Raw genomic sequence first — 27,327 nt, forward strand, 5'->3', positions numbered from 1 at the left:
TGCAAAGCATATCCTCTGACCATAAGGCCATAAAAGTAGAAATCAATAACAGAAAAAGCAGGGAAAAGAAATCAGACACTTGGAAACTGAACAATACCCTGCTCAAAAAAGACTGGATTATAGAAGACATTAAGGATGGAATAAAGAAATTCATAGAATCCAATGAGAATGAAAACTCTTCCTATCAGAACCTTTAGGACACAGCGAAAGCAGTGCTCAGAGGTCAGTTTGTATCAATAAATGCATCCAAAAAGAAGAAAGGGCCAAAATCAAAGAATTATCCCTACAACTTGAACAAATAGAGAGCAACAAAAGAAACCCTCAGGCACCAGAAGAAAGCAAGTAAGAAAAATTAGAGCAGAATTAAATGAAATAGATAACAGAAAAACAAATGAAAGAATTAACAAGCCTAAAAGCTGGTTCTTTGAAAACGTTAACAAAATTGATAAACCATTGGCCAAACTGACAAAAGAAAAACAGGAGAGGAAGCAAATAACCCGAAAAAGAAATGAGATGGGTGATATTACAACGGACCCAACTGAAATGAAAAGAAACATATCAGATTACTATGAAAAATTGTACTCTAACAAATTTGAAAATCTGGAAGAAACAGGTGAATTCCTAGACACACACTCCCTACCTAAACTAACACAGAGGTAGGACAACTAAATAGACCCATATAACAAAAGAAGAGATCGAAAAGGTAATCAAAAAACTCCCGACAACAACAAAAAGCCCTGGCCCAGACGGCTTCACTACAGAGTTCTACCAGAGAAGAGTTAACACCACTACTGCTAAAGGTATTTCAGATCATAGAAAAGGACGGAATACTACCCAACTCATTCTATGAATCCACCATATCCCTGATACCAAAACCAGGTAAAGACTCCACACACACACATACACACACAAAAACACACACCTATATCCCTCATGAACTTAGATGTAAAAATCCTCAACAGAATTCTAGCTGATAGAATTCAGCAACATATCAAAAAAATAATTCACCATGACTTAGCGGGATTCATACCAGGTATGCAGGGATGGTTCAACATTAGAAAAACAGTTAATGTAATCCATCATATAAACAAAACACAAGCATCACATGTTTTTATCAATTGGTACACAAAAGGCATGTGACAAAGTTCAACACCCATTCATGAAGAAACTCTCAGCAAAATAGGAATAGAAAGAAAATTCCTCAACATAATAAAGGGCATTTATTCAAAGCCAACAGCCAGCATTATCCTAAATGGAGACAGCCTGAAAGCATTCCCCTTTGAGATCAGGAATGAGACAAGGATGCCATTTATCACCACTCTTATTCAACATTGTGCTGGAGGTCCTAGCCAGATCAATTAGGCTAGATAAAGAAATAAAGGGCTTCCAGATTGGTAAGGACGAAGTAAAAGTATCTCTGTTTGCAGATGACATGATCTTATACACAGAAAACCCTAAAGAATCCTCCAGAAAACTACTGAAGCTAATAGAAGAGTTCAGCAGACTATCAGGATACAAGATAAACATACAAAAATCAGTTGGATTCCTCTACAGCAACAAAAAGAACATCGAAGAGGAAATCACCAAATCAATACTATTTACAGTAGCCCCCAAGAAGATAAAATACTTAGGAATAAATCTTACCAGAGATGTAAAAGACCTGTACAAAGAAAACTACAAGACACCAAAAGAGACCTACATAAGTGGAAAAACATACTTGCTCATGGATAGGAGACTTAAATGTAAAATGTAAAAATGCGTTTTCTACCAAAACCCATCTATAGCTACAATGCAATTCCAATCTAAATTCCATTGACATTTTTTAATGAGATGGAGAAACAAATCACCAACTTCATATATAAGGGAAAGAGGCCCTGGATATGTAAAGCATTACTGAAAACGAAGAACAAAGCGAGAGGCCTCACTCTACCTGATTTTAGAACCCATTATATCGCCACAGTAGTCAAAACAGCCTGGTACTGGTACAACAACAGATACGTAGACCAATGGAACAGAATTGAGAATCCAGACATAAATCCACCCACATATGAACAGCTGATATTTCACAAAGGCCCCAAAACAGTTAAATGGGGAAAAGACAGTCTTTAACAAATGGTACTGGCATAACTGGAGATCCATCTGCAAAAAAATGAAACAAGACCCATACCTCACTCCATGCACAAAAACTAACTCAAAATGGATCAAAGACCTAAATCTAAAATGATAAAGATCGTGGAAGAAAAAACAGGGACAACGCTAGGAGCCCTAATACATGGTATAAATAGTATTCAAAACATTACTAACAATGCAGATGAAAAACTAGGTAACTGGGAGCTCCTAAAAATCAAACACCTATGCTCATCCAAAGATTTCACCAAAAGAGTTAAAGATTACCTATAGACTGGGAAAAAGTTTTTAGCTATGACATTTTGGATCAGTGCCTGCTCTCTAAAATCTACGTGATACTGCAAAAACTCAACTACAAAAAGACAAATGACCCAATTAAAAAATGGGCAAAAGTCATGAAGACGCCCTTCACTAAAGAAGACATTCAGTTGGTGAACAGATACATGAGGAAATGCTCACGATCATTAGGCATTAGAGAAATGCAAATCAAAATTACAATGAGATTCCACCTCACTCCAACAAGGCTGGTATTAAGCCAGAAAACACAAAATAATAAATGTTGGAGAGGCTATGGAGAGACTGGAACACTTATACACTGCCGGTGGGAACGTAAAATGGTACAACCACTTTGGAAATCGATTTGGCGCTTCCTTAAAAAGCTAGAAATGGAACTACCATACAATCCAGCAATCTTACTCCTTGGAATATATCCTAGAGAAATAAGAGCCTTTACATGAACGGATATGTGCACACCCATATTCATTGCAGCACTGTTTACAATAGCAAAAAGATGGAAGCAACCAAGGTGCCCATCAACAGATGAATGGATAAATAAATTATGGAATATTCACTCAATGGAATACCGTGCATAGATGAAGAACAATGATGAATCCATGACACATTTCATAACAATGGAGGAATCTGGAAGGCATTATGCTGAGTGAAATTAGTCAGTTGCAAAAGGACAAATATTGTATAAGACCACTATTATAAGAACTTGAGAAATAGTTTAAACTGAGAAGAACACATTCTGTTGTGGTTACGAGAAGGGGGAGGGAGGGAGCATGGAAGAGAAGTATTTACTAATTAGATACCCAACCCACCCAGTGCCTTCGAAGTAGATAAGAACTACTTTAGGTGAAGGGAAGGACATCACTCAATACAGGGGAGGTCAGCACAACCGGACTAAACCAAAAGCAAAGAAGTTTCCTGAGTAAACTGAATGCTTCGAAGGCCAGTGTAGCTGGGGCAAGGGTTTGGAGACCATGGTTTCAGGGGATAGCTAAGTTAATTGGCATCATAAAATCTATTAAGAAAACATTCTGCATCCCACTTTGAAGAGTGGCGTTTGGGTCTTAAACCCTAGCAAGCGGCCATCTCAGATGCATCAATGAGTCTCAACCCACCTGGATCAAAGGAGAATGAAGAACACCAAGGACACAAGGTAATTACAAGCCCAAGAGAAGAAAGGGCCACATGAACCAGCGACTACATCATCCTGAGACCAGAAGAACTAGATGGTGCCTTGCCACAACCGATAACTGCCCTGACAGGGAACACAACAGAGAACCTCTGAGGGAGCGGGAGAACAGTGGGATGCAGACCCCAAATTCTCCTAAAAAGACCAGACTTAATGGTCTGACTGAGACTAGAAGGACCCCAGTGGTCATGGCCCCCAGACCGTCTGTTGGCCCAGGACAGGAACCGTTCCTGAAGCCAACTTGTCAAACATAGATTGGACTGGACAATGGGTTGGAGAGGGATGCTGGTGAGAAGTGAGCTTCTTGTATCAGGTGGATACTTGAGACTATGTTGGCATCTCCCGCCTGGAGGGGAGATGAGAGGGTAGAGGGGGTTGGAGGATGTTGAAATGGATACGAAAAGAGGGAGTGGAAGGAGGGAGCGGGCTGTCTCATTGGGGGAGATTAATTGGGAATATGTAGCAAGGTGTAAATAAGTTTATATGTGAGAGACTGACTTGATTTGTAAACTTCCACTTAAAGCACAATAAAAAGTATTAAAAAAAAAACTCGAGAAGTGTTTTAAACAGAGAATATTCTTTGGTGGTTACAAGAGGGAGGAGGCAGGGAGGGAGGGAAAGGAGTTTTCACTAATTAGATAGTAGATAAGATTAGGTGAAGGGAAAGACAATACACAACACAGGAGAGGTCAGCACAACTGGACTAAACCAAAAGCAGTCTCCTGAATGAACTGAATGCTTCGAAGGCCAGCGTAGCAGGGACGGAGGCTGGGGGAGTATGGTTTCAGGGGACATCTAAGACAGTTGGCATAATAACATCTATTAAGATAACATTTTACATCCCACTCTGGAAAGTGGCGTCTGGGGTCTTAAACTTTAGCAAGTGGCCATCTAAGGTGCATCAATTGGTTTTAACCCACCTGGGGCAAAGGAGAGTGAAGAACACTAAAGACACAAGGTAATTATAAGCCCAAGAGACAGAAAGGGGCACATAAATTACAGATTACATCAGCCTGAGACCAGAAGAACTAGATGGTGCCCGGCTTCAACTGATGACTGCTCTGACAGGGAACACAACAGAGAACCCCTGGGGGAGCAGCGGGATGCAGACCCCAGATTCTCATAAAAAGACCAGACTTAATGGTCTGAGTGAGGCTAGAAGGACCCTAGATGTCATGGTCCCCAGACCTTCTGTTAGCCCAAGACAGGAACCATTCCCAATGCTAACTCTTCAGACAGGGATTGGACTGGACCCTGGGATAGAAAATAGATACTATTGAAGAGTGAACTACTTGGGTCAAGTAGACATATTAGACTATGTTGGTATCTCTTGTCTGGACTGGAGATGGGTGGGTGGAGGGGGTCGGAAGCTGGTTGAATGGACATGAAAAGAGAGTGGAGGGAAGAAGTGTGCTGTGTCACTAGGGGGAGAAAAATTAGGAGTATATAGCAAGGTGTGTATAAATTTTTGTGTGAGAGACTGACTTGATTTGTAAACTTTCACTAAAAGCACAATAAAAATTAAAAAAAAAAAGAAATGTAACATTGAGTGAGAAAGGCAAGTAGTAGAATGATAGGTATAATAAAGTCCCACTTAGAGAAAATTAAATACATAAAATAATACAATATATTGTGTCAATATATTGTGTTAAGATTCATATTGTGTAAAGTATAAAAAGCATTGTTGTTAGTTGCCATCAAGTAGACTCCGACTCGTGGCTACCCACGGGTGCAGAGTAGAACTACTCTGTAGGGCTTTCAAGGCTTTGACCTTTCGGAAGCAGATCGCCAGGTCTGTCTTTCGAGGTGCCTCTGGGTGGGTTTGAATTGCCACCCTTTTGGCTAATAGTTGAGTGCTTAACCATTTGTGCTAACCGGGGACCCTTTACAAAACAAAAACAAAAACCCGTGGTGGTAATATACACCGAGTTCAAGATAGCGTTTACGTATGAGAGTGGTAGAGAGATGAATGTGATTGGGGAGAGATGTGTGCAGGCTGTCATTGTATCTGTGATGTTTTATTTAGTAAATTTTATTTTTTTAATTAAAATGTTCTAGCACAACATATGACAAAATGGTAAGACTTAAAAAAGCTGGGTGGTGAGTACTTAGACTTTTGGTATGTTTCTCCATATTTCCTGCATGCTTCCAACATTTTGATAATTGTTCAAAACATACATTATAGTTCAGAGCTTCTTAACCAAGATAATAAACCTCTAAACCTGCTACCACAGAGTTGATTCTGAGTGGAGTAGAACTGTCCCATAGGGTTTCCAAGGCTGTAAATCTTTATGAAAGCAGAGTGCCACATCTTTTTCCCACAGAGCAGCTGATGGGTTTGAACTGAAAATGAAAGCACTGGTATGTGAAGATATATTTACACCTAAAAAAAAAATTTTTTTACACCTACTCCTCACTTATTGACTTTCTTGTTATCTGACATTTCACATTCATGACAATAGTAAAAAATCTACTATTTGACTATTTTCCACATTAACGATTAACTATTTTGCATATTATGTCTCGCAGAAACGAACACTGAGGTGTGAGGTGAGAGTAACGCTGGCTGTGATGATTAAGGTTATGTGTCAACTTGGCTAGGCAATTGTCTTAGCTGTCTAGTGCTGCTATAACAGAAATAACACAAATGGATTGCTTTAACAAAGAAAAGTTTATTCTCTCACATTTTAGGAAGCTAGAAGTCCAAATTCAGGGTGCCAGTTCCCAGGCGAGGCTTTCTCTCTTTGTTGGCTTTGGGGGAAGATCCTTGTCATCAATCTTCGCCTTGTCTAGGAGGTTTTCAGTGCAGAGACCCCGGGTCCAAAGGATATGCTCTGCTCCCGCACTTCTTTCGTGGTGGCATGAGGTCCCTCTCCTCTCTGCTCCCTTCTCTCTTTTATATCTCAAAAGAGATTGACTCAAGATATGACTGAATCCTGTAGATTGTGTCCTAACTCATTAACACAACTGCCTCTAATCCTGTCTCATTAACATCATAGAGGTTAGGATCTAAACACATAGGAAAATTACACCGGATCACAAAATGGAAGGCAACCACACAATACTGGGAATCGTGGGCTAGCCAAATTGACACACAGTTTTGGGGAACACAGCCATGTCTGTAGCAGCCATGATTCTTAGTGGTTTGTCAGTTATGTAATGATGTAATTGGCAGCTATGTAATGATGTAGTCATCTTCCATTTTGTGATCTGATGTGGTCATCCTCTATTTTTACATAAGGCTGATTTTCATATAATGACCTCATCTTTGGAACCTAACCATGTTGATAAGTGAGGAGGGGTGTATTAGATAGTTAATTGCAATTTTGTTTGTAGAACCTGGAAACCAAATGATTTCCAACAATAAAGAAATGGTTGAATAACTTATGGCATTTATAGCCTGTGGCCTATTTTTCAGCCATTGAAAAGACTGAGTCACTTTATATGGAGGAATTTCCAAGAGTTATTGCTTAGGGAAGAAAATAGTATGCAGAAAAATTTTTATGAAGTCATCTATTTTAATAAAATGGTGACAGTCTCTCAAAGGCATGTATGAGTATGCATGTATGTGATATATACTGGTATATGATCACATGAGCATGAAAATATACAGAAGATTTCATGATAGGCTGTTAACATGAGTCGGTGATAATGAAAGGGGGACTGGGGATACAAGCAAAGCGGAAGATGCAAAAGAAAATGCACTATTCAGCATGAAAAATAATGGTTTTGTTTATGTGTTAAGGTAACTTTCTATGTTGCTTTTGTTAGGTGCCCTGAATCGGTTTCTACCCATGGTGACCCTGTGTACAACAGAACAAAATGCTGCCCGGTCCTGTGCCATCCTCACAGTCATTGCTATGTTTGAGCCCATTGTTGAAGCCACTGTGTCAATCCATCTCATTGAGGGTCTTCTTGTCACTGAACCTCTATGACCAAACATGATGTCCTTCTCCAGGGAATGCTGCCTCCTGATAACATGTCCAAAGTATGTGGATGAAATCTTGCCATCCACACTTCTAAGGAGCATTCTGGCTATACTTTTTCCAAGACAGATTTGTGTTATTGTTAGGCACCGTTGAGTTCTGACTCATAGCAACCCCATGTACAACAAAGGAGATACTGCCTGGTCCTGCACCATCCTCACAATCATCGTTATGCGTAAGCAATTGTTGCAGCCAACGTGTCGGTCCATCTTATTAAGGGTCTTCCTCTTTTTCGCTGCCCCTCTGCTTTACCAAGCGTGGTGTTCTTCTCCAGGGACTGATCCCTCCTGATGATATGTCCAGAGTATGTGAGATATAGTCTCGCCATCCTTGCTTCTAAGGAACATTTTGGTTGTACTTTTTCCAAGACAGATTTGTTCATTCTTTTGGCAGTCCATGGTATATTCAACATTCTTCTCCAACACCACAATTCAAGGGTGTCAATTCTTCTTCTGTTTTCCTTATTCATTGCCCAGCTTTCACATGCATATGAGGTGATTGAAAACATCATGGCTTGGGTCAGGCGCATCTTAGTCCTCAAGGTGACATCTTTGCTTTTCAACACTTTAAAGAGGTCTTTTGCAGCCGATTTGTCCAATGCAATGCGTCTTTTGATTTCTTGACTGCTGCTTCCATGGGTGTTGATTGTAAATCCAAGTAAAATGAAATTCTTGACAACATCAGTTTTTTCTGTGTTCATCATGAGGTTGCTTATTGGTCCAGTTGTGAGGATCTTTGTTTTCTTTATGTTGCGGTGCAATCCATACTGAAGGCTGTGGTCTTTGATCATCATCAGTAAGTGCTTCAAGTCCTTTTCACTTGCAGCAAGCAAGGTTGTGTCATCAGCATAACACAGGTTGTTAATGAGTCTTCCTCCAATCGTGATGCCCCATTCTTCATAGAGTCCAGCTTCTCAGATAATTTGCTCAGCATACAGATTAAATAGGTATGGTGAAAGAATACAACCCTGATGCATACCTTTCCTGACTTTAAACCAGTCAGTATCCCCTTGTTCTGTCCAAACAACTACCTCTTGATCTATGTACAGACTCCTCATGAATACAATTAAGGGTTCTGGAATTCCTGTTCTTTGCAATGTTAGCCATATGTTGTTATGATCCACACAGTTGAATGCCTTTGCATAGATGATAAAACACAAGTAAACATCTTACTGGTATTCTCTGCTTTCATCCAGGATTGATCTGACATCAGCTATGATATCTCTGGTTCCACATCCTCTTTTGATCCCGGCTTCAATTTCTGGCAGTTCCCTGTTGATACACTGCTACAGCCGCTATTAACTAGTGATTGACCCTACTTTTTTCTTCTTGAAAAGATATTTATAAAGTACTGAGTGATACCGACCTCCACTTGTCTGTCAGTTTGTTGTACTGTGGTGGCATCTGTATTGCTATGATGCTGGAAGCTATGCCATAGATATTTCAAATACCAGCAGTTTTCCCCATGGTGGGCAAGTTTCGGTGGAGCTTCCAGACCAAGACAGACTAGGAAGAAGGACCTGGCAGTCTGCTTCTAAAAGAAAATTATACAGTGAAAACCTTACGGATAGTAGTGGAATGTTGTCCAACGTGGTGCTGGAAGATGAACCCCTGAGCTTGGAAGGCACTCAAAGTCAAACATAGCAATAATTGTGAGAATGGTGCAGGACCGGGCAGTGTTTGTTCTGTTGTACATAGCATTGCTATGAGTCAGAATTGACACAATGGCAAATAACAACAACAAAAGTGATATAGAATGCCAGTAGGAAAAATTAATGGTTTTACTATTTTATGAAATGGGGCTTTTTATCAGGAAAACTTTAAATCTCTTTGTTGTTTTTTTTTTTTTTTCCATCTTGGAGAGAATGAGGAATGCACCTATTTTCTTTTGGTCAAAGCAAGGCCTAAATGTGGATAGTTCAAGATTATGGATAATAACGTTTAAAATTTTCATGTTCCTCTTTCAGTGTCCGGGATGACAGAATTCGAGTTGAAAGAATGGATAACATTTACTTTGAATACAGCTGTGCTTTCCAGACGGTTATAGATTTTTATGCATACGATATAGTTGATGCCAAAGGTAAATATTTTATACATGTTATCCATATGACCTCAAATTTAACTGAGTTAGATTTGGATAAAGGTGTGGGTTTGACTTTCAGTCTAATAAAAACTAGACTGTTTGGTTGTTACTGAAGGTTGGTTCAGTGGTAGAATCTTGCTTTCCATGTGGGAGGCCTGGGTTCGATTCCTAGCCAGTGCACCTCATTTGCAGTTACCACTTGTCTGTCAGTGGAAGTTTGTGGGTTGCCGTGATGCTGAACAGCTTTCAGTGGTGTTTCCAGAATAAGACGGACTAGGAAGGAAGGCTGGAGGTCTACTTCTGAATATCAGCCAGTGAAAATCTTATGCATCACAACAGAGGATCCACAACCGATCATGAGAATGGTGCAGGATCGGGCAGCATTTCATTCCATTGTGCGTGGGCTCCACGGCAGCTGTCAACAACAGGTCATTACCAATAAATAACTGCAGGAGGTAGAAGGAAGAGTTCACTGTTTTTGCACTCATCGCTAACATCAGTGAAGCTTCTTCCTTTGTAATTGTGATCTTTTAGCAACTTGACAGTGTTGACATCTTTAATGGAGTGTAAGGACGAGTCAGTTATTCACCACCTTTCCTTTTTGCTTCTCTTAAAGATGGCTCGTTACTATTCTCACAGTTTTATAGAATGCTTGGACAAACCTTCTTCTGAAGGCCAGTGTTTTGAAAGGTTGGTTGCCAGAAATAAAATACCGCGACGTTAGTGCCAGAGTTTAACTAGGTAACTGTTATTTGTCTAACTCACATTCCCTCCACCATGCATCAATACTTGATTTGGCCCAAGTTTCTCATTCCTCCCAGCCCAGCTAATGTTAAGACAATAAAAGGAATAAGTTATACAGTGTGTTAGAAGGTGATAAGTGCTGTGAAAGGGGTTGCAGTTTTAAATAGGGTGATGAATAAAGGCCTCACTGAAAAATGGCCATGATCAAAGGTTTGAAGGAGTTAAAGGGAGAAGCCATATAGACATGTGGAGGAACAGCGTTTCAGGCAGAGAGATGGTAAGTACAGTCTCTTATTTAAGAGTGTGCCTGGCATATTCAAGGAACAGCAAGGACACTGTGTGCTGGAGCAGAGTGACTGAGGGGGAGAATATTACGGGTGAGGTCAGAGGTAAAAAGGAGATGGGAGGCAGATAGCATAGGTCCTTATAGTCCACTGTAAGGACTTTGGCCTCTACCCTCAGTGAATTGGGGATTTTGGAGAATTTTGAGCAGAGGAGTGATGTGATCTGATGTACATTTTTAAAAGGGTAGTTATGACTGCTCTGTTAAGAATATTCTATTACAAAGATTAGACAGGACTATAAAACATAGAATAATACTCATTAAGAGTGTGTTTCTTAGTTTAAGTAGATATACAAGACTAAATGGGCAGCTCCTGTCTGGAGGCAGGATGAGAAGGCAGAAAAGGACACAAGCTGGTTGAAGGGACAGGGGAAACCAGGGTGGAAAAGGGGAGTGTGATCTCACATTATAGGACTTGCAACTGGGGTCACTTAACAATATATGTATAAATTTTTGTATGAGAAATTAACCTGAGCTGTAAAATTCCACCTAAAGCACAATTAAAAAAAAAAAAGGAATATTCTATGGGGGGCAAGGGTGAAGCAGGGAGAAAAGATGGAAAGCTATTGCAGTATTCCCAGGGAGAAATGAGAATGGATTTCCTCAAGCAGCAACGTCTGTGCATAGGTTTCTGTATCAGCACTGATAGCGGTAAGTCATTCCTTTCAGTAGCTGCGTTGTAATCTGGATTTACTAAATTTTTTAAAACTATTATCGTATTGATGCTCATTTTTGCCATCTCTAGTTTTGTACTAGATTTTTCTAATAAGAAATCTTTGCAAAAAATTTTTCAACTTAACTCCTTATATACATGTCTCTGACATGCATGTTGGGGTATTTCTGCATTAAAGAGGATGAACATTTAAATTTTGAAAGTTGGCTGTATTGCTGTCCAAAGTGATTCATTTCACCATCAGACGATGCCCTTTTTCACATGTCCTAGGTATTCTTACACATTTTCCCACAGGGCAATTTTAGGAGGCGTTTTCTAAATTATTATTTGAATAACCATAAAATAAATTTTACTCAACTTGTATTTGTTTTAATGAAGGTATACTCTTTTTTAGGTTCTCAAAATTTTTCTGGCATCATGAACCTGGAGAAGCCTGTGATTTGCTCTTTGGCCGCCATAATAAGATACCTCAAAGAATTTAACCTGGAAAAGATGCTCTCCAAGCCCAAGTAAGGGATTTCTCAAAAAAAGAAAAAAAGGGGGGGAGGGGAGGAGGGTTATGTTAATAATATTTCTTCAATTGAGTTTGGTTACTACTATACTCAGAAAAGTACCTGCTGTTGATAGAATACCTTATTGGGGGCAAGGATGAACCAAGTGGTATTGTTGCTAAGGGATATTAAAAATATTGATTGATGTAATAATATTGATAGAATCCTTAAGAATCCTGTCGCATAATTTGTATTCGTGATGACTATTTGATGTATTATATCTTTGACTGCAGTACTGTGCTTATACTAACTGGATTAAGAAGTATTAAAAAAATTTATAAGATTTCATCACCTTTTTTATTTTTGGTTTCAGTTCTTATTTCATAGACAAAGAAATTGGAGGTAAAGGAACCACCTGCTAATGCAGACAGCTTTTTAAAAGAGTGATTAGCTTCGTAGATATTCTAAGGTTTAAAGGCAGACAGTGGACATACTAGAAAAATACTAGTTTCATAATAAGTAGAATAAAAAAAAGGACAGCAGGTAATTTTCTTGCCCTTTTTAATTTTACCTTCCCAGCCTCTTGTCATTGGCTCTGTAAAGAATTACCTTTCATTATATTGATTTTAAGGAGCCCCGGTGGTACAACGGTTAAGCACTCAGCTACTAACCAAAAGGTTGGCAGTTCAAACCCTCCAAACGACTCCACAGGAGAAAGACCTGATAATCTGCTTCCGTAAAGATTACAGCCAAGAAAATCCTACGGGGCAGTTCTACTCTGTCATATGGGGTTACTGTGAGTCGAAATTGACTCTGTGGCACCTGATAACAACAACGTATTGATTCTCGATAAGTAAGCTACTTCCCATTCTGCAGAAGGAGGGAGACAGATAGTAGCTGGCTCAGTTAAATGGCAGAATATGAATCGGGGAGCAAAGAGATGTTGCTGGGCCGAGCTTGTTGAGGAGAATCAAAGAAAGGCAGACACTTGGGAATCTTTTTGTAATGTCATTTTGGTGAGTGTTCTACTGTGTGATATTTAGGATATAACAGAATATCATCTCTCCGCAAATAGTTTTGTCCTTTTAAAAAGCACTGGAAATGTTCTTTAACATGAGTGAATTCACTGTGTTATATTCACACCATGAAATGTTATATAAGAATGAACATGAATGAACTAGAACTGCACCTATCAATATTAAAAATTTTATTTACAACATATTGAGCCAAAAATAAAGTTTCTAAAGAACATACCGTTTTATGTACATACACAGTACATATATTATACGGAGTTAGAAATATGTAAAACAGTGCTATGCATTTGTTAAAAATACATACATACATAGGGATAGTATAAAGATGTGCATGGGAATGACAAATACCAAATTCAGAGGAATAGCTTCTCCTCTCCAGTGGTAAAGGAGGGGAAGCAGTAGAGGTTAGTAGGGGAATGACAGGGGAATTTAGTTCTTAACCTGGGCACTACAGTAATCTATATATGTTTTAATATGTCTGAAATATTTTCTCAGAAAAATTGTGACCTGGTGTTGTAGCTCACCAAATGGTACCTTAAGCTCCATTAGCAGGAGACTTATTACAGAGATGGGTCTGTATGATTGATTGTGTTGGATCCTCACAAAGGAAGGAGTCTACCTACCTATCATTTGACTGTTTATGACAAGAAGCCTTTAACTCAGCGAGCTGGAATTAGTGAATAATAGCTTGCCCATTAAAACTTATGTTTTCTGCCTGCCTCTACCCCACCGATCAAAGAAGTATTAGTAGTTGACTAAGCAATTAACTTTTTTTTTTTTAAATCAAGACTCTGATGTTTTTAGAGGTAGATGAATTTGGCCCTCAAAAGATGATTGTGTCTTTTTCTTATTAATTCAAAGTAAAAATAATACTAAATAGTAAAACCAGTATATATATGTGTGTATATATGTATGTGTATATATATATACACCACACACACACGTACATATATATTGAAATTTATAGCTTGATTTTAAATTACCTGGAGGCAAACTTCTCAATAAGTTAATTGAAGGTGAACTTTTCCCTCTTGTGTTTGGTGGTGGTGTTGGCAGCTTCTAAGGGAACTGACTCTGCTGGGCCTTCTTATGTGTCTGATCTGCCTGCAGGGTAATCCCTTCCCCATTCCAAAGAACTTCTGCCCTAGCTTCAGGTCCTCAGGTTTTATATATTTTCATTACCCAGCATATGCCCAGCACTTAGTAGGCAGTCAGTTAATACAGGAAAAATGACCGAAAAAAGGAATTCTTCATCCTGTAAGGTGGACTTGATTTTTTTTTTTTTAAAGTTGCCAAAATGTCATTGGGAGCCAAAGTTAGTGAATAAAGATGGTGATCTAACCGGTACTATTGCTTTGCTTAAAGTTGAAATGTGAGTGATGATGTTTTTATGGGTAGCATGTAAATAGACCCTGAAGATCATTCCGAAAGAGTAATTCCACACTTCTTATATTTGGAAAAAGAGTGTAACACCCCAAGGTAATTACTTTGGAAAATGTGAACAAGTTCTCCTGTGTTTGTTGAACATTCAGTTGGATTAGTTTATAATCATATGCTGCTAAACTTTTGAACTTTTACTTCCAGAACTGTGTTATCAGGGGAAGAAAAGTATGCTTAACTTGAGTTGTCTTGTCTAGGAAATGTTTTTACAAAAGTTATTGTATACTCTGTGTAAGTCTTGATGTGCATTTATTTAAAGGTCTTTTTGCCTTTATAGTAGAATTTTATGTTGTTTTAGAAGATAACACCATTTCAGGAATTGTTCTTAAGGATGGGTTAAGTGAGATTTTGTTAAATAAGGCAAACTTTGAGGTTCCAAGTTTGTTCTGAGAATTTGAATAGGTTAGTTCCAGACCAAAATAGTATCATAGAATGTGAGGAACAGTAAAAAAGTTATTATTACAGAAGTAGCCTAATTCCTAAGTTCATGAAATTCTAAAGGAACTGGCTTTTTTGGTTGTTGTTGGAAATGAGTACTTTTGCCATTTTGCCTTTTATTAAGATTGGTGTGGTCAGAACTTCAAATAGGCTTTGGAAATTTTGGGAAATAATGAGAAAATCTGCCAAAGGTGAACTACAAAATCCTTTCCTTAGAAGACCTCTTATGATAACAGATCATGAACATGTGGTGATTACTTTTATTAGTGGAAGTAAATTTAATATGTATGCTATTGTAAGGGCTTTCAGCAATTTCTAAAACAATCAAGTCCACCGTCATACGATGAAAGCTTCCTCGCTCCCTTCACTCTTCCCTTCTTTTCCTCCTCTAAGAAATGGTAAAGAATTGAGGACTTGGACTTTGGTGAATGGTGTCTGGGGTCTTAAAAGCTAATGAGTGGCCATCTAAGATGCAACAATTGGTCCCAACCCACCTGGAGCAAAGGAGTATGAAGAACACCAAAGACACAAGGAAAATATTAGCCCAAGAGACAGAAAGAGCCACATAAACCAGAGACTCCATCAGCCTGAGACCAGAAGAACTAGATGGTGCCAGGCTACCACCAATGACTGCCCTGACAGGGAACACAGCAGAGAGTCCCTGAAGGAGCAGAAGAAAAGTGGGGTGCAGAACTCAAATTCTAATAAAAAGACCAGACTTAATGGTCTGACAGAGACTGGAGGGACCCCAGAAGGTATGGGTCTGGACTCTCTGTTAGCCCAGAACTGAAACCATTCCCAAAGCCAACTCTTCAGACAAAGATTAGCCTGGATCACCCAAAATCAAATATAAGACATAAAATGATACTGGTGAAGAGTATACTTCTTAGTTCAAGTAGATACAAGAGACTTAAATGGGCAGCTCCTATCTGGAGGCGAAATGAGAAGGCAGAAAGGGATAGGAGCTGGTTGAATGGACACGAGAAATCCAGGGTGGAAAGGAGGAGTGTACTGTCGCATTATAGAGAGAGCAACTAGGGTCACATAACAATGTTTGTATAAATTTTTGTCTGAGAAACTAGCTTGCGCTGTAAACTTCACTTAAAGTACAATTTAAAAAAAAAGAATTAGGAAGTAGGGTTGAAATTATGACTTCTTAATTGGATTACTGTATATCATGGAAAACAATTATTATGTATAAAACAAATTACTGATTTCACAAACAAGGTAGCAGAAATATACTGTTTTTCTTACCATAAGAGTACAGAGGATTTATGGTGATTATGGAACCTGTGTATTAGAAAAAAGAAACATGACAAAAATCAGGACTTGGAAAAATATAAATTAGAATTGGAAAGCAAGACCAGGTGAATAAAGTAATACGTGGGTATACCATTCAGGAGTCTTACAGAGTTGCCAAAAGTGCAATGAGAATCTTGCTCTGGATTTCATTCATTGCAGATTTATTGACTGTCTACTATATACCAAGCACTGTTACAGGCACTGGGGATACATTGGTGAAAAAAACAGAAAAAATTACATCTCTCATGGAACTTATGTTTCAGTGGGGCTGTATAGATAATAAACTACTAGATAAATAATGAAACATGTTAGAAGGTGATAACTACTGTGGAGAAGAACAAAGCCAGGAAGGGGATAGGAAAGATCAGGTGAAGTCGGTGAGTTGTAGTTTTAAATAGAGAGGGCAGGGAGAATTTCACTGAGAAAGTGACACTTGTTTGAAAAATGTTGCATTGGCAAATGTTGTGTTATATATATTCTTACAAAAAAAAAAAACCCACAAGATACAGGCAGAGCAAATCCTATGATATGTAAAAGGATTATGATCAAGTAGTAGTTACGCCAGGAATATAGGTTTGGTTTAACAATCTAACAATCAATTAATGTAGTATACTATATTAGTAAAATAAAGGACTAGATTACATGACCATATCAATAGACAGGAAAAACATTTGACAAAATTCAACACCCCGTCGTGATAAAAACACTGAACAAACTAGAAGGAAACTTCCTCAACCTGATAAAGAAAGTCTATTTTTTTTTTTTTTTATGAAAACCTCACAGCTAACATCATAGTTAATGCCGAGGACTGAATGCTTACCTCCCAAGATTAGAAACAAGACAAGAATGTCTTCTCTTGCCACTTCTATGCAACGTTGTACTCTCAGTTCTACTTTGGGCAATTAGGCAAGAAAATGAAATAGAAGACATTCAGATCAGAAAGGAAGAAGTAAAAACTTTCTTCACAAATGACATGATCTTGCATCCAAGTCAAATCCCATACAAAATTATTATAAGAAAAAAAATAAGGAGCAGAATAATGTCCTTACAGATGAGTGCATGCCAGAAAGACATGACCACAAATGAAATAAAAACTATAACCTACTATTTCAAAATGAGCTAAAAGACATTAAGAAAATGGTACTAGATATGAAAGAACAACATAAATGAGAAGTAGAAAAACTCTGAAATGAAGTGATAGGATTTAAGAAAGAATTAAAAACTAAAGAAGAAGATCATTTTAGGAATGAAGATTAGAAGGAACACAAAAATGAATAAATATAACACATAATACTTTAAGAGAAATAGACTTTGAAAAGGGAGATGTACAGAAAAGAATTAACACAGCCAGCCCAAGACTGCTTTCCTTAGAAAGGCCTGCTTGCAAGGTTGGCACTTGGCTGACATCTGGAAATTTGGATTTTGGGAGCGCTCCTACCATACCCCCTAAGGATGGCTCTCTGTCAAAATTTTTTGTGCAAACAGTATAGTTTATGCTAAACACCTGCCTTCTTTCTGAGAGCTGGAGTTTTGGTACATGCTTATGGGACTAGCCCCCAATAAAACCACGGGCACTGAGTCTGTAATGAGCTTTCCTAGTGGATGACATTTCACACATGTTGACACATCTTGTTGCTAGGGTTGGAAGGTTTTGCCTGGGTTCCTGTAGACTTTGCCACATGCATTTTCCCTTTTCTAGTTCTGCTTTGTATCCTTTCACTGTAGTAAATTAGAGCCATGAATAAAACTGTATGCTGAGTTCTAGCAAATCATCGAACTTATAGGTGATCTTGAGGTCCCCTGGCATACTTATGTTTTCCTCTTTAATGCTATTGACAGTGTTTAAAATGTAAAGAAAGAAGTGTCTTTAAGAGATATATCTTTTTCATGTTTTTATAGGCTCCTTGAAAATTCTTAAGAATGTGTCTAGTATGCAGTCATATATGTTTTATTCAATAATCAATTAGAAGTGAAATCTACAACAAAACTGAAGCTTTGTGGTATAATACATTTTATAATTCATAAATAAAATTAATCTCCAGAAAGTTGGACAAATGGTGAATGTTTGATCAATGAAAACTGTATGTAGGGAAAACTATTTTCAGCTATAGATATTGCGTGTAATGTGGTAGATTTTTTGAATGTTTCTTTCAATTTTTAAATAATATTAATAATATTTAAATAAGATCTTTATAATGGGTTGATCTTTCAGGTAAGGCCTGTACATCTATTACCTTTGTCTAAATCAACAAGATTGGTTGTTCCTTTTTCTTTTTTTTTTTTTAAAGTAGGGTAAGAATGATACAGAGTCTTAAATTTCTCTGACAAGCTTTCAGCAAGGACATTTTCCTCTCATTATAGAGCTTGAAAAAAAGGCACCCTTTGTATTTTCAGTGTCTGAAATATTAATGAGGTATTTTCCCTTGTCACTTCTAAGATCTCTTTCCAGGTTCACACAACATGTATTCTAGCCAGGCATTGTTTACGAGGTTCATTTGGAAGCACATAAAATTTGGCTTCTTCCACAAGGGTAAATAATTTAGAATTGCCTGAGTATTTTGGGTTAGTGAACATATGCTGTTGAATACGTCTGAATGCTGGCAGGTGCAACCTTTAGTTGAGAAATGTATATAATTCCTAATGTAAATAGGCATTGACGGAAGAAATTTTTTTTTTTTTTTTTGTATTTGGAAGGGAGAATCCAACTGTAGAGTATATTATCAGCAAAATATAATATGAGAAATTCAAAAGCATAGTTAGTCCTTCTTATAGTTTCTTGATAAATAGTGTTCCATAGGAATCAATCCAGTTTTAGATTGCCCACTGGTTGGTTTATCTTAATGCAATCAATGCAGATATCAGTTTAAAGAAACTCCTTGCTTCTCACTGCATCTAATTTGAGATTTAGATAGCTTGTTCAGTAATGGCAAAACAAACAAGCAAAAAACAACACATTATTAATACTGCCAATTATAATTAAGAAAAGAATTTACACTTTTTTTCTATAAAAATCTGATGTGAGCTAGTTTCAGATCCTTTAGACATTCCCAGTTATTGCATTCTATTTGGTAGATAGTGGGAGTCTCCAGTAATTTATAGGTAGATGAGTACTCTGGGCCTCTTCTTTCGCCTCCTCTGAGTCCTGGTGGTGCAGTGGTTAAAGCACTAGACTGCTAACTGAAGGGTCGGTGGCTCAAAACCACCAGTGGCTGACAGGTGTGGCATTCTGCTTCTATAGAGATTTACAGCCTTGAAAACCTTACGGGGTTGCTGTGATTTGAAATCGACTCGATGGCAGTGAGTTTCTTTTTTTTTTTTTTTAATACCAGGTAGATATTAGTCCAAAGCATATTATGCCAACATTTAGCAAGCGGGCACAGAGACAGTGATGTAAAGTCCATGAAATTCCCACTCTCTGTCTTTTTGGTGTTCCCACAGTGGCTTGCTTCAAAGGTGCGTGTGAGGTACATGTGACAGTGTGTTAGGAGCAGGATTCCACTTTCAGCTGGAGTCGGGTGACGAAACCCTCAGATAATTGTTAGAACAGGGGATGCTTTCAGAATCCTAAACCTAAGGGCCCATTCTCAGGGTTTACATTCCTATTGGGTTTACAAGATTATTATACCCTGTTCATGTGAGAGTGTAGGCAACTGAACATATTTCTGTATAGTCCAGAGATCTTCAATGCTGCTTATTTCACTAGTGAAAAATGATTTCTTATATCTCTGGTATTGATGGGAGATAAAGGCAGCTAGCTGAGATAATTTTAGGAGAGGCCTCTAAAGTATAGTTTTTTTATTTGTCTTTCTGATGCTCCCTCCATAAACACCCCTCAAGGGTCTATCTGACTAGGGTACTTAACTAACTACCCCAAAAGTGTAAATTAAACCTAACTTTCAGGCACATGGGTAGTAAAAGACTGATATCTAAACACACAGGTAACTGATTAGATATTGATTCAGAGTCTAGAATATCAACCTGTTATAGATTGAATTGTGTCCCCCCAAAATATGTGTTGGAATTCCACCTTATACCCAAACGGGAATAGGTTTTTGTTTGTTATGTTCATGAGGCCATATCAGTGTAGGGTGTGTCTTTTAATAACTTTGGAGATATAAAAACAGCAGCAGAGATACAAGACAGGTAAGCACGGTGGGGGAAGGAGAGATGCCACAGGGAGATCTCAGGCAATGCCAAGAAGAACTAGAGAAGCTGAGACAAGGATTTTCCCCAAGAGTGGATAGGAAGAGACCTCCTCTAGAGCGAGTTCCCTAAATTTGGACGTCTGGCCTCCAAAACTGTGAGAAAATGTTCCTGGAGAGCTGAAATGGCTAAGCACTTGGCTACTTCACTGAAAGGTTGGAGGCTCAAACCCACTCAGAGACACCTCGGAAGAAAGGCCTGGCGATTTCCTTCCTAAAGGTCACAGCCTTGACATTCCTATGGAGTGCAGTTCTACTCAGCACACTAGGGGTTGCCAGGAATAGGAATTGACTCAATGGCAACTGACAACAACAAAAAAACTCAAAGTAAATTTCTGTTCTTTAAAACCACACACGTATGGTATTTCTGTTATAGCAGCACTAGGAAACTAAGACACAGCCTTTCCGACTTGGATCTTTGACCATGAATCTTTGTGAACACCTGCCAGCTACAGACAATCACTGCCTGATTTTTACTTCTTGAAAATAATGTTTTACATTTTATAACCATAGCTGGGTATTTCACAGACATCTCCTGGGCTTTATGACTCAAAGGAAAAAAAACAAACAAAAAAATTGTTGGCTCCCCACAGGAAGATGGCAGGCGTTTGTTGAGCACTGAATTTCTGCTAGGCCCCGAAGGTGCTGCAAGATTAGCAAGATTTAAATAACCCTTGTCTTCAAGGAACTTAAATCAATTAAGAAGGGTAGAAGAAGAACATAAATTCCTGTAATTCAAGGCAAATTAAATGCTATAAGAGGGATAGAATGGGCCACAGACACCTGCTATCACTCTGTGTTCTAGTTGCTTCCCTCTGAAAATCTTTAACAAGTTATCTTTCTTTGGAAGCCAGGTCAAACCTGTCACAAATGAATTACAACTGCTAAAGGACAGTGTTTGGTTACTAGGCAACATTTCTAATACACAGTAAGTTATTTCTTTTTTTCAGGGCTCCAGGCTTTAGTTAGGGGAAGCCATCTAAATGTAGAAGGATCTCTCAGTGAGGACTAGCTTGTTGGGCTCTGATTTTAGGGCCTCTAGACTCCTGCATGAGTGCTTGTTTTTATAATTGCCTTGAGAAATTGGATTTTACTTAAATCTTATTACAACTGTGAGAAATGCGGTTAGGTTTATAACCCAGACACTCACGATTTCCTTCCAAATAGCTTAGTGACCTGCCATAATTTTTCTTGCCTTTAAAAGTAAGCCATGAAGTCTGTAAGCGCTGTTGACAGAAACGTCCAAGGACTGGCTTATAAAGGGAGTTGAATTATTTTATTAGTAATGCATTGACTGACATACTTCTTAACATGAGAGATAATAAGATCAAAATTGGAATTGTGTGTATGTTTATTAGTCACATTGCAATCTCAATTCTCAGGTCTATTAAAAATTACTGAACTTTATATCTAGTTTGGGGTAGTTGCGGGAGCATAAAGAGAATGTGAATTCTTTAACGGAGCTTAAGGAAATCATTTCTGCTATTTTTTTCAGTTTTATACTCTCCTAAACACCTTAATGGAAAACCTGGTGGCATAGTGGTTAAGAACTCAGCTGTTATCCAAAAGATCGGTAGTTTGAATCCACCAGGTGCTCCTTGGAAACCCTATGGGGCAGTTCTACTCTGTCCTATAGGGTCACTGTGAATTGGAATCAACTCAATGGCAATGCGTTTGGTTTTTTTTTGGGGGGGGAGGTTTAAGTACCTTAATGTGCATTGTTAATTATAGAGTAAATAGCATTTATTGCCCATATCAGAATATTGAATAAAAGCTTTTAAGGTGCTTATCAAGATGATGTCATGCTAAAGAATGAGGAGGACAGTTATAAGTCTCTTGGCATATTTTTGCAGCAAATTGCATAGCTTTTTCCTGAAGATGCCACCCCATGCTTTGCCAGTGAGACTATGTTTGGTTCTATTCCTGGAAATATTTTTAAAATGTTGGTATTATTTTTTCCCCTCCTTGTTCTTTTTCTTGGTGCAGGAATAACTCTCATATTAATCTGTTTAACAACCCCAGAGTCAATGGAAGACAGTGCCCCAATGAATTTTCCTTTTGTTCTGTGGGTTTGATTTCCTGTTAATGAGCTAACTTTTGTCATAATGTTATTGGAATGTTTCTAGTGCCTAAATTAGTTTTTTTTATTTCTGCACTTACATCATGGGCGATTATATTTCATTTTTTTTTTTTGCAGGAATTTTAAACAGTTGTCAAGTGAAATGGAATTTATGACAATTAATGGAACAACATTAAGGAATCTGGAAATCCTACAGAATCAGGTCAGGCAAACTTAAGGGCTAATTGATTCAAAATGATTTTGAAAATAACGGAGTAAGGTAGCAGTCTGTTCTGAGGAGTCAGATGAAAATAACAATAAGCGTTGTCTTCAGCTGACGACTCTGCCTGTCATCTGTTACTTGATAACTGCGGCATGCAGTTTTTGGAGAATGAAATATACTGAAATACTTTTCTGGGTGTTTCTTTGGTAGCTATAGAGCTGTCTTTTTGAATGATTGAAGGACATGGCCATCTAACAATTTCTGTATCATCAAAGGAATTTTCTTTGAAAAGACATCTTTGAGAATTAAAATGGAGTTTTTTTTTTGTCTGTTTGATTATATTTTCTCTACATTTCACTTTTTGTTGAAATATCTGCAGTCTTATTTCATTATCCAGCATATAAAGCAAGTTACTGTGATACACAATTTTTGACTGTAAGATGCATAATATTTAACTTCACAAACTTTTATCAATGTTCATCTGCTCTTTATTGGTGAATTTGGAAGATCATGGAGACATTAAAAATTATTGCTTCCATTTATTAAATTATCACTTGAAAATGTGAGATAGTGTATTATTGAACTGGTGTTACTGTAACACAAAGCCATAGGAATAAAAAGCAATTCCAAGTCATTTGATTAAGTAGTCATTTGATCTGCCTTAAATGATTTAAAGCTCTTCAGAAATATTTCCTACTATTTCAAATTAAAGTAAATGCTGAATTTATTCTCCTGGCTCCTGAATCTGTGTATTATCAACTGGTTTTCCTCACTTAGTTTCTTCCTCTTCCATTCCATCCTTATATACTCGAGTCAGATTACTTTTGTTCAGTAACATTTTTGTCTCGTCATTCCATTACTCAGACGCTGAGAATCTTTCCTGCAGGTCTCTCTAATCAAGTCTGTGTACATTCCCGAGGTAGGAAACAAGTAGTAGGAATAAAAGGACATTTTTTGGATGAAGAATAGTTCACAGTCAGAACCTACAGTCAGAACCTGCAGCCACAGCCCTGGCATTGTAGGCTTTCCTTCCTTCTGCCATATCTTCCCTTTTCAAGTCCTACTACAGTGGAGTCAGTTCGGAAATCAAATTCCTAAGGCAAAAATCATGTATAATCAAAATACCCTTTGAAATCCCTTACATCTTTAGGACTTGGACGCTTGTAGAAACAGAAGCTGGGAATTAACATCATTGGTTTGTCTTTGTACTTCAGCTTTGGCCTCCCTTTTCATGTATCAGTGGAAAAGGATGATGGGGAGGGGGTTGGGTACGAGGGAGCAAAGTTATGTTAGGACATGGGTTGTGTCTGAGAAATGAGTTATCCAGTATCTCTCCCACTTCTTCCCTTGTCTGAGCCTGCTTCTTGAACTCAGGAGAATGATTCCCCTTCACTATCCTTCTTGTCCTCCTTAACCACTGGTGGTGCAGTGGTTAAGCACTCAACTGCTAACTGAAAGGTTGGTGGTTTGAACCCACCGGCCACTCTGCAGGAGGGAGATGTGGCAGTCTGCTTCCATAAAGGTTTACAGCCTTGGAAACCCTATGGGGCAGTTCTCCTCTGTCCTATAGGGTCGCTATGAGTTGGAATCGACTCGATGGAAGTGGGTTTGGTTTTGGTTTGATCCTCCTCATGGACCCTTTACAGTCAGGCCAGTTGGGCTCTTGCCCCAACCACACGTGGTGCCATTGTTGATGGTCTTCCGTCATCAGTAGGCTCTGCCTGTCCATCCTCATAGGAGGCCCTCTGATCACTGTTGATTCTATGTGTGCTCTGCTTTGAGCTCTTAAGGCTAGGGGAGCTTATGCCACATGTTTGATAGCTGATTCCTGCCAGTTGATGAGTCTAATTATGAGTCTTTTCTCTCAAAGTTGGATACAAGTCCCCTGAGGGCAGGGACTAACATACCTTGGCATACTTAACATACCTTTGTCTGTTCCAGCACTGAGCACATAGAAAGTTTCTGTAAGTCCCTGCTCATTGATTTGAAGGAAAAGGAAAAAGTTCAAAACAAAACAAAAATCACAACTTGGATGGAAACTGCTATTTTGTGTATCAAAATAACATTCGAGTACATCAGTAGGTTTCCTGTAATATACGGAAACCTTGGTTAAAATTAACTGTAATCTCTAATTGTAGATTTTTTTTAGAGAGTTCAACTTTTAAGTTGAGTATAGGTAGGTAAACTTTTACTAGGGATTTAATAAAACAGACTAAGATAAAACACTTCTAGGGTGAATTCCTAGAGTGCAGTGTGGTTGTTCACCTCTCTTTCTAGTACCTTCTGCCTATTCAGTGTTGTTGTGAGAGCATCGGTCTTTAAAATGGTAGCTCTGACGTAGTAGAAGGTCTGAATTGCCAAAGAAAAATTAAATAATCTTTACCACCCTGTGCTTTTCAAGACAGGAAAGTATACAATTACACATTTTTTAGATGCTTAGAACAACCATGTATTTCAAAAGAGGCTTATGAATAATTTCTTCATTGTTAACCAAAAATCTACATAGAGTATCCTTGTATGTGTAGAACGTCAACACCTTATTGTGTGTATATTTGTATTCATTCTTCATGCATTAAATGAACACCTATTATGAGCCACACTTTAAGCTAAGCATTTATAACACATTTAAATTGGTGTATATGGAATAATTAGGGCACATAAACAACTAGCCATTTGGGTACAAATAAAATTGTGTAGTTAATGAAACTTTTTTCTGATCTTTCTAGGCTAATATGAAAACCCACGGAAGTTTACTTTGGGTTTTGGACCATACTAAAACTTCATTTGGGAGGCGGAAGTTAAAGAAATGGGTGACCCAGCCACTCCTTAAATTAAGGTAAAAGGAATTACTTTTCTTTTCTTTTTTTAATTAAAATTTTTTATTTTGGTGAAAATATACATAATCATACACACTTTCAACAATTTCTGCTTGTTGAACTCATTGACGTTGATTACTTTCTTCAAGTTGTGCAGACATTCTCGCCATCCTTGTCTGAATTATTCTACCACCACTGGCTTAGACTCATGCTCCCCAAGCTTTTCATCTATCCTTTTGAGTTGCTGTTGTCAACTTGATCTCACATAGATAATTCTTTAAAAGAGCACAATGTTCAAGGTAGATGTACATTACCCTTAAGATAAGCTATTGTTTTGTTCAAAGAAGACTTCAGGGGATAGTTTTGGTTTAAGGTTTAAAGATTATCTAAGGGTGATAGTTTTGAGGGTTTATGTAGCCTCAATGGCTCCAGAAAGTGTGGCTTTCATTGAGAATTTGAAATTCTGTTCCACATTCTTCCCCCTTTTGGTCAGGATTCTTCTATAGAATCTTTGATCAAAATGGTCGGTAGTGGTAGTTGGGTACCATCCAGTTCTTGTCTCATGGCAAAGGAGGCAGTTATTCATGGAGGTAAACAGACAGCAATCTGTTTCCTCTTGTAATTCCTGACTCTCGTTTTTCCTCTGTTGCTCAAGGTGAATGGAGATTGTTTGTTGTACCTTGGATGGCCACTTACTAGCTTTTAAGACCCCAGGCACCACCTTATGAACTAGGAAGTAGAACAGGAGTATTAAGAAACTGTATTAGGCCAACTGATTGGGATGTCCCTTAAAACTGTGACCCTGAACCTCCAAACCAAGAAAACAAAGCCTGTGAGGTATTTGGTTGTATCTAAGCGACCTCAACAGCTGTATTCTCTCTCTGTCTTTTTTTTCTTTGGTAAAAATGTATCTGTCACAACATTTGCCAATTCAGTCTTTTTCAGGTATACTGCCTAGTGATATCAGTTACACTAATTGGTTGTACAGCCATTGTACTTGTTGTTTTGTGCCATTGAGTTGGTTCCAACTCATAGTGACCCTATAGGACAGAGTAGAAATGCCCCCGTAGAGTTTCTAAGGAGCTGCTGGTGGATTCAATCTGCCGACCTTGTGGTTAGCAGCCCAGCTCTTAACCATTGCACCACCAGGGCTTCCCGTTACCCCTAATTAATGCCAAATTACAAGGAGTTACTTTTTGTGTGTTTAAGCTGAAAATTATACAAAACTGTGAAATTAAATTATGCCAGCCTCCTTAAGGAACTACATTCCTCCTCAAGGCTACCATGGTTTATAGGAACACAATTTTAAATTGGGGAAAATTTTATTATGTATCTGATGATAGAATATCTAGAGTTCTGAGAATTTTTTCTTTGTCCCCAAGAATGAGCCTGCTTGCAGATCAGAAGACATGGATTGTGTGAGAAAATGAGTAACCCTGTTAGTTTGGAGTATAAGGGAGTAGGGAAGAGAGGGACTAGAGAGATAGGTCAAGGTCTTTTGTAGATGGATCAGGGCCTTGAAGGTTAGATTGAGGAATTGGCAGTCAGAGGAAGTTAATTCAATGGTTCTGAGTATGGCAGTGATATGATCAGAGCTGGGCTTGTGTGTAGGAGGGGCCAAGCAGTTGGGGGACACATAAACAAGTTACTGGAGAGCTGCTGAGGACCTGAGCCAAAGGCCTTAACAGTAAGACCCTGAATGAGGTTTCAGGTATGAGACTTAGGAAAGTAGACTCAGTAAACCGGGAACTCCTTGAAGGAAGGTAGCTGAGTCTAGACCCTAAAATACAGTGGTTTCCAATCTTGTCTGCATATTGGAATCCCCTGGGAGCTTCACAAACTACTGATGCCTTTGTCCAGCTCCCAGAGGTGGTGGTGTAACTGGTC

At 38.3% G+C, this 27,327-nt stretch overlaps 1 protein-coding gene across 3 annotated transcripts in view; it reads left to right on the forward strand.

Annotated features, from left to right (window-relative positions):
* MSH3 (mutS homolog 3) overlaps positions 1 to 27,327 on the forward strand; it is a 217,899-nt gene that overhangs the window by 76,357 nt on the left and 114,215 nt on the right. For all 3 annotated transcript variants that reach the window (XR_007514976.1, XM_049866717.1, XM_049866709.1), the window contains exons 9-12: positions 9,560 to 9,672; positions 11,830 to 11,944; positions 22,540 to 22,624; positions 25,351 to 25,460. Coding sequence is in view for 2 of the 3 variants with exons in the window: in XM_049866717.1 (XP_049722674.1) it covers positions 9,560 to 9,672; positions 11,830 to 11,944; positions 22,540 to 22,624; positions 25,351 to 25,460 (423 nt within the window). In the remaining variant the exon portion in view is untranslated. The remainder of the gene's footprint in view (positions 1 to 9,559; positions 9,673 to 11,829; positions 11,945 to 22,539; positions 22,625 to 25,350; positions 25,461 to 27,327) is intronic.

The sequence above is a fragment of the Elephas maximus genome, chromosome 2 (genome assembly GCF_024166365.1).
Source record: "Elephas maximus indicus isolate mEleMax1 chromosome 2, mEleMax1 primary haplotype, whole genome shotgun sequence".
Classification (NCBI taxonomy): Eukaryota; Metazoa; Chordata; class Mammalia; order Proboscidea; family Elephantidae; genus Elephas; species Elephas maximus.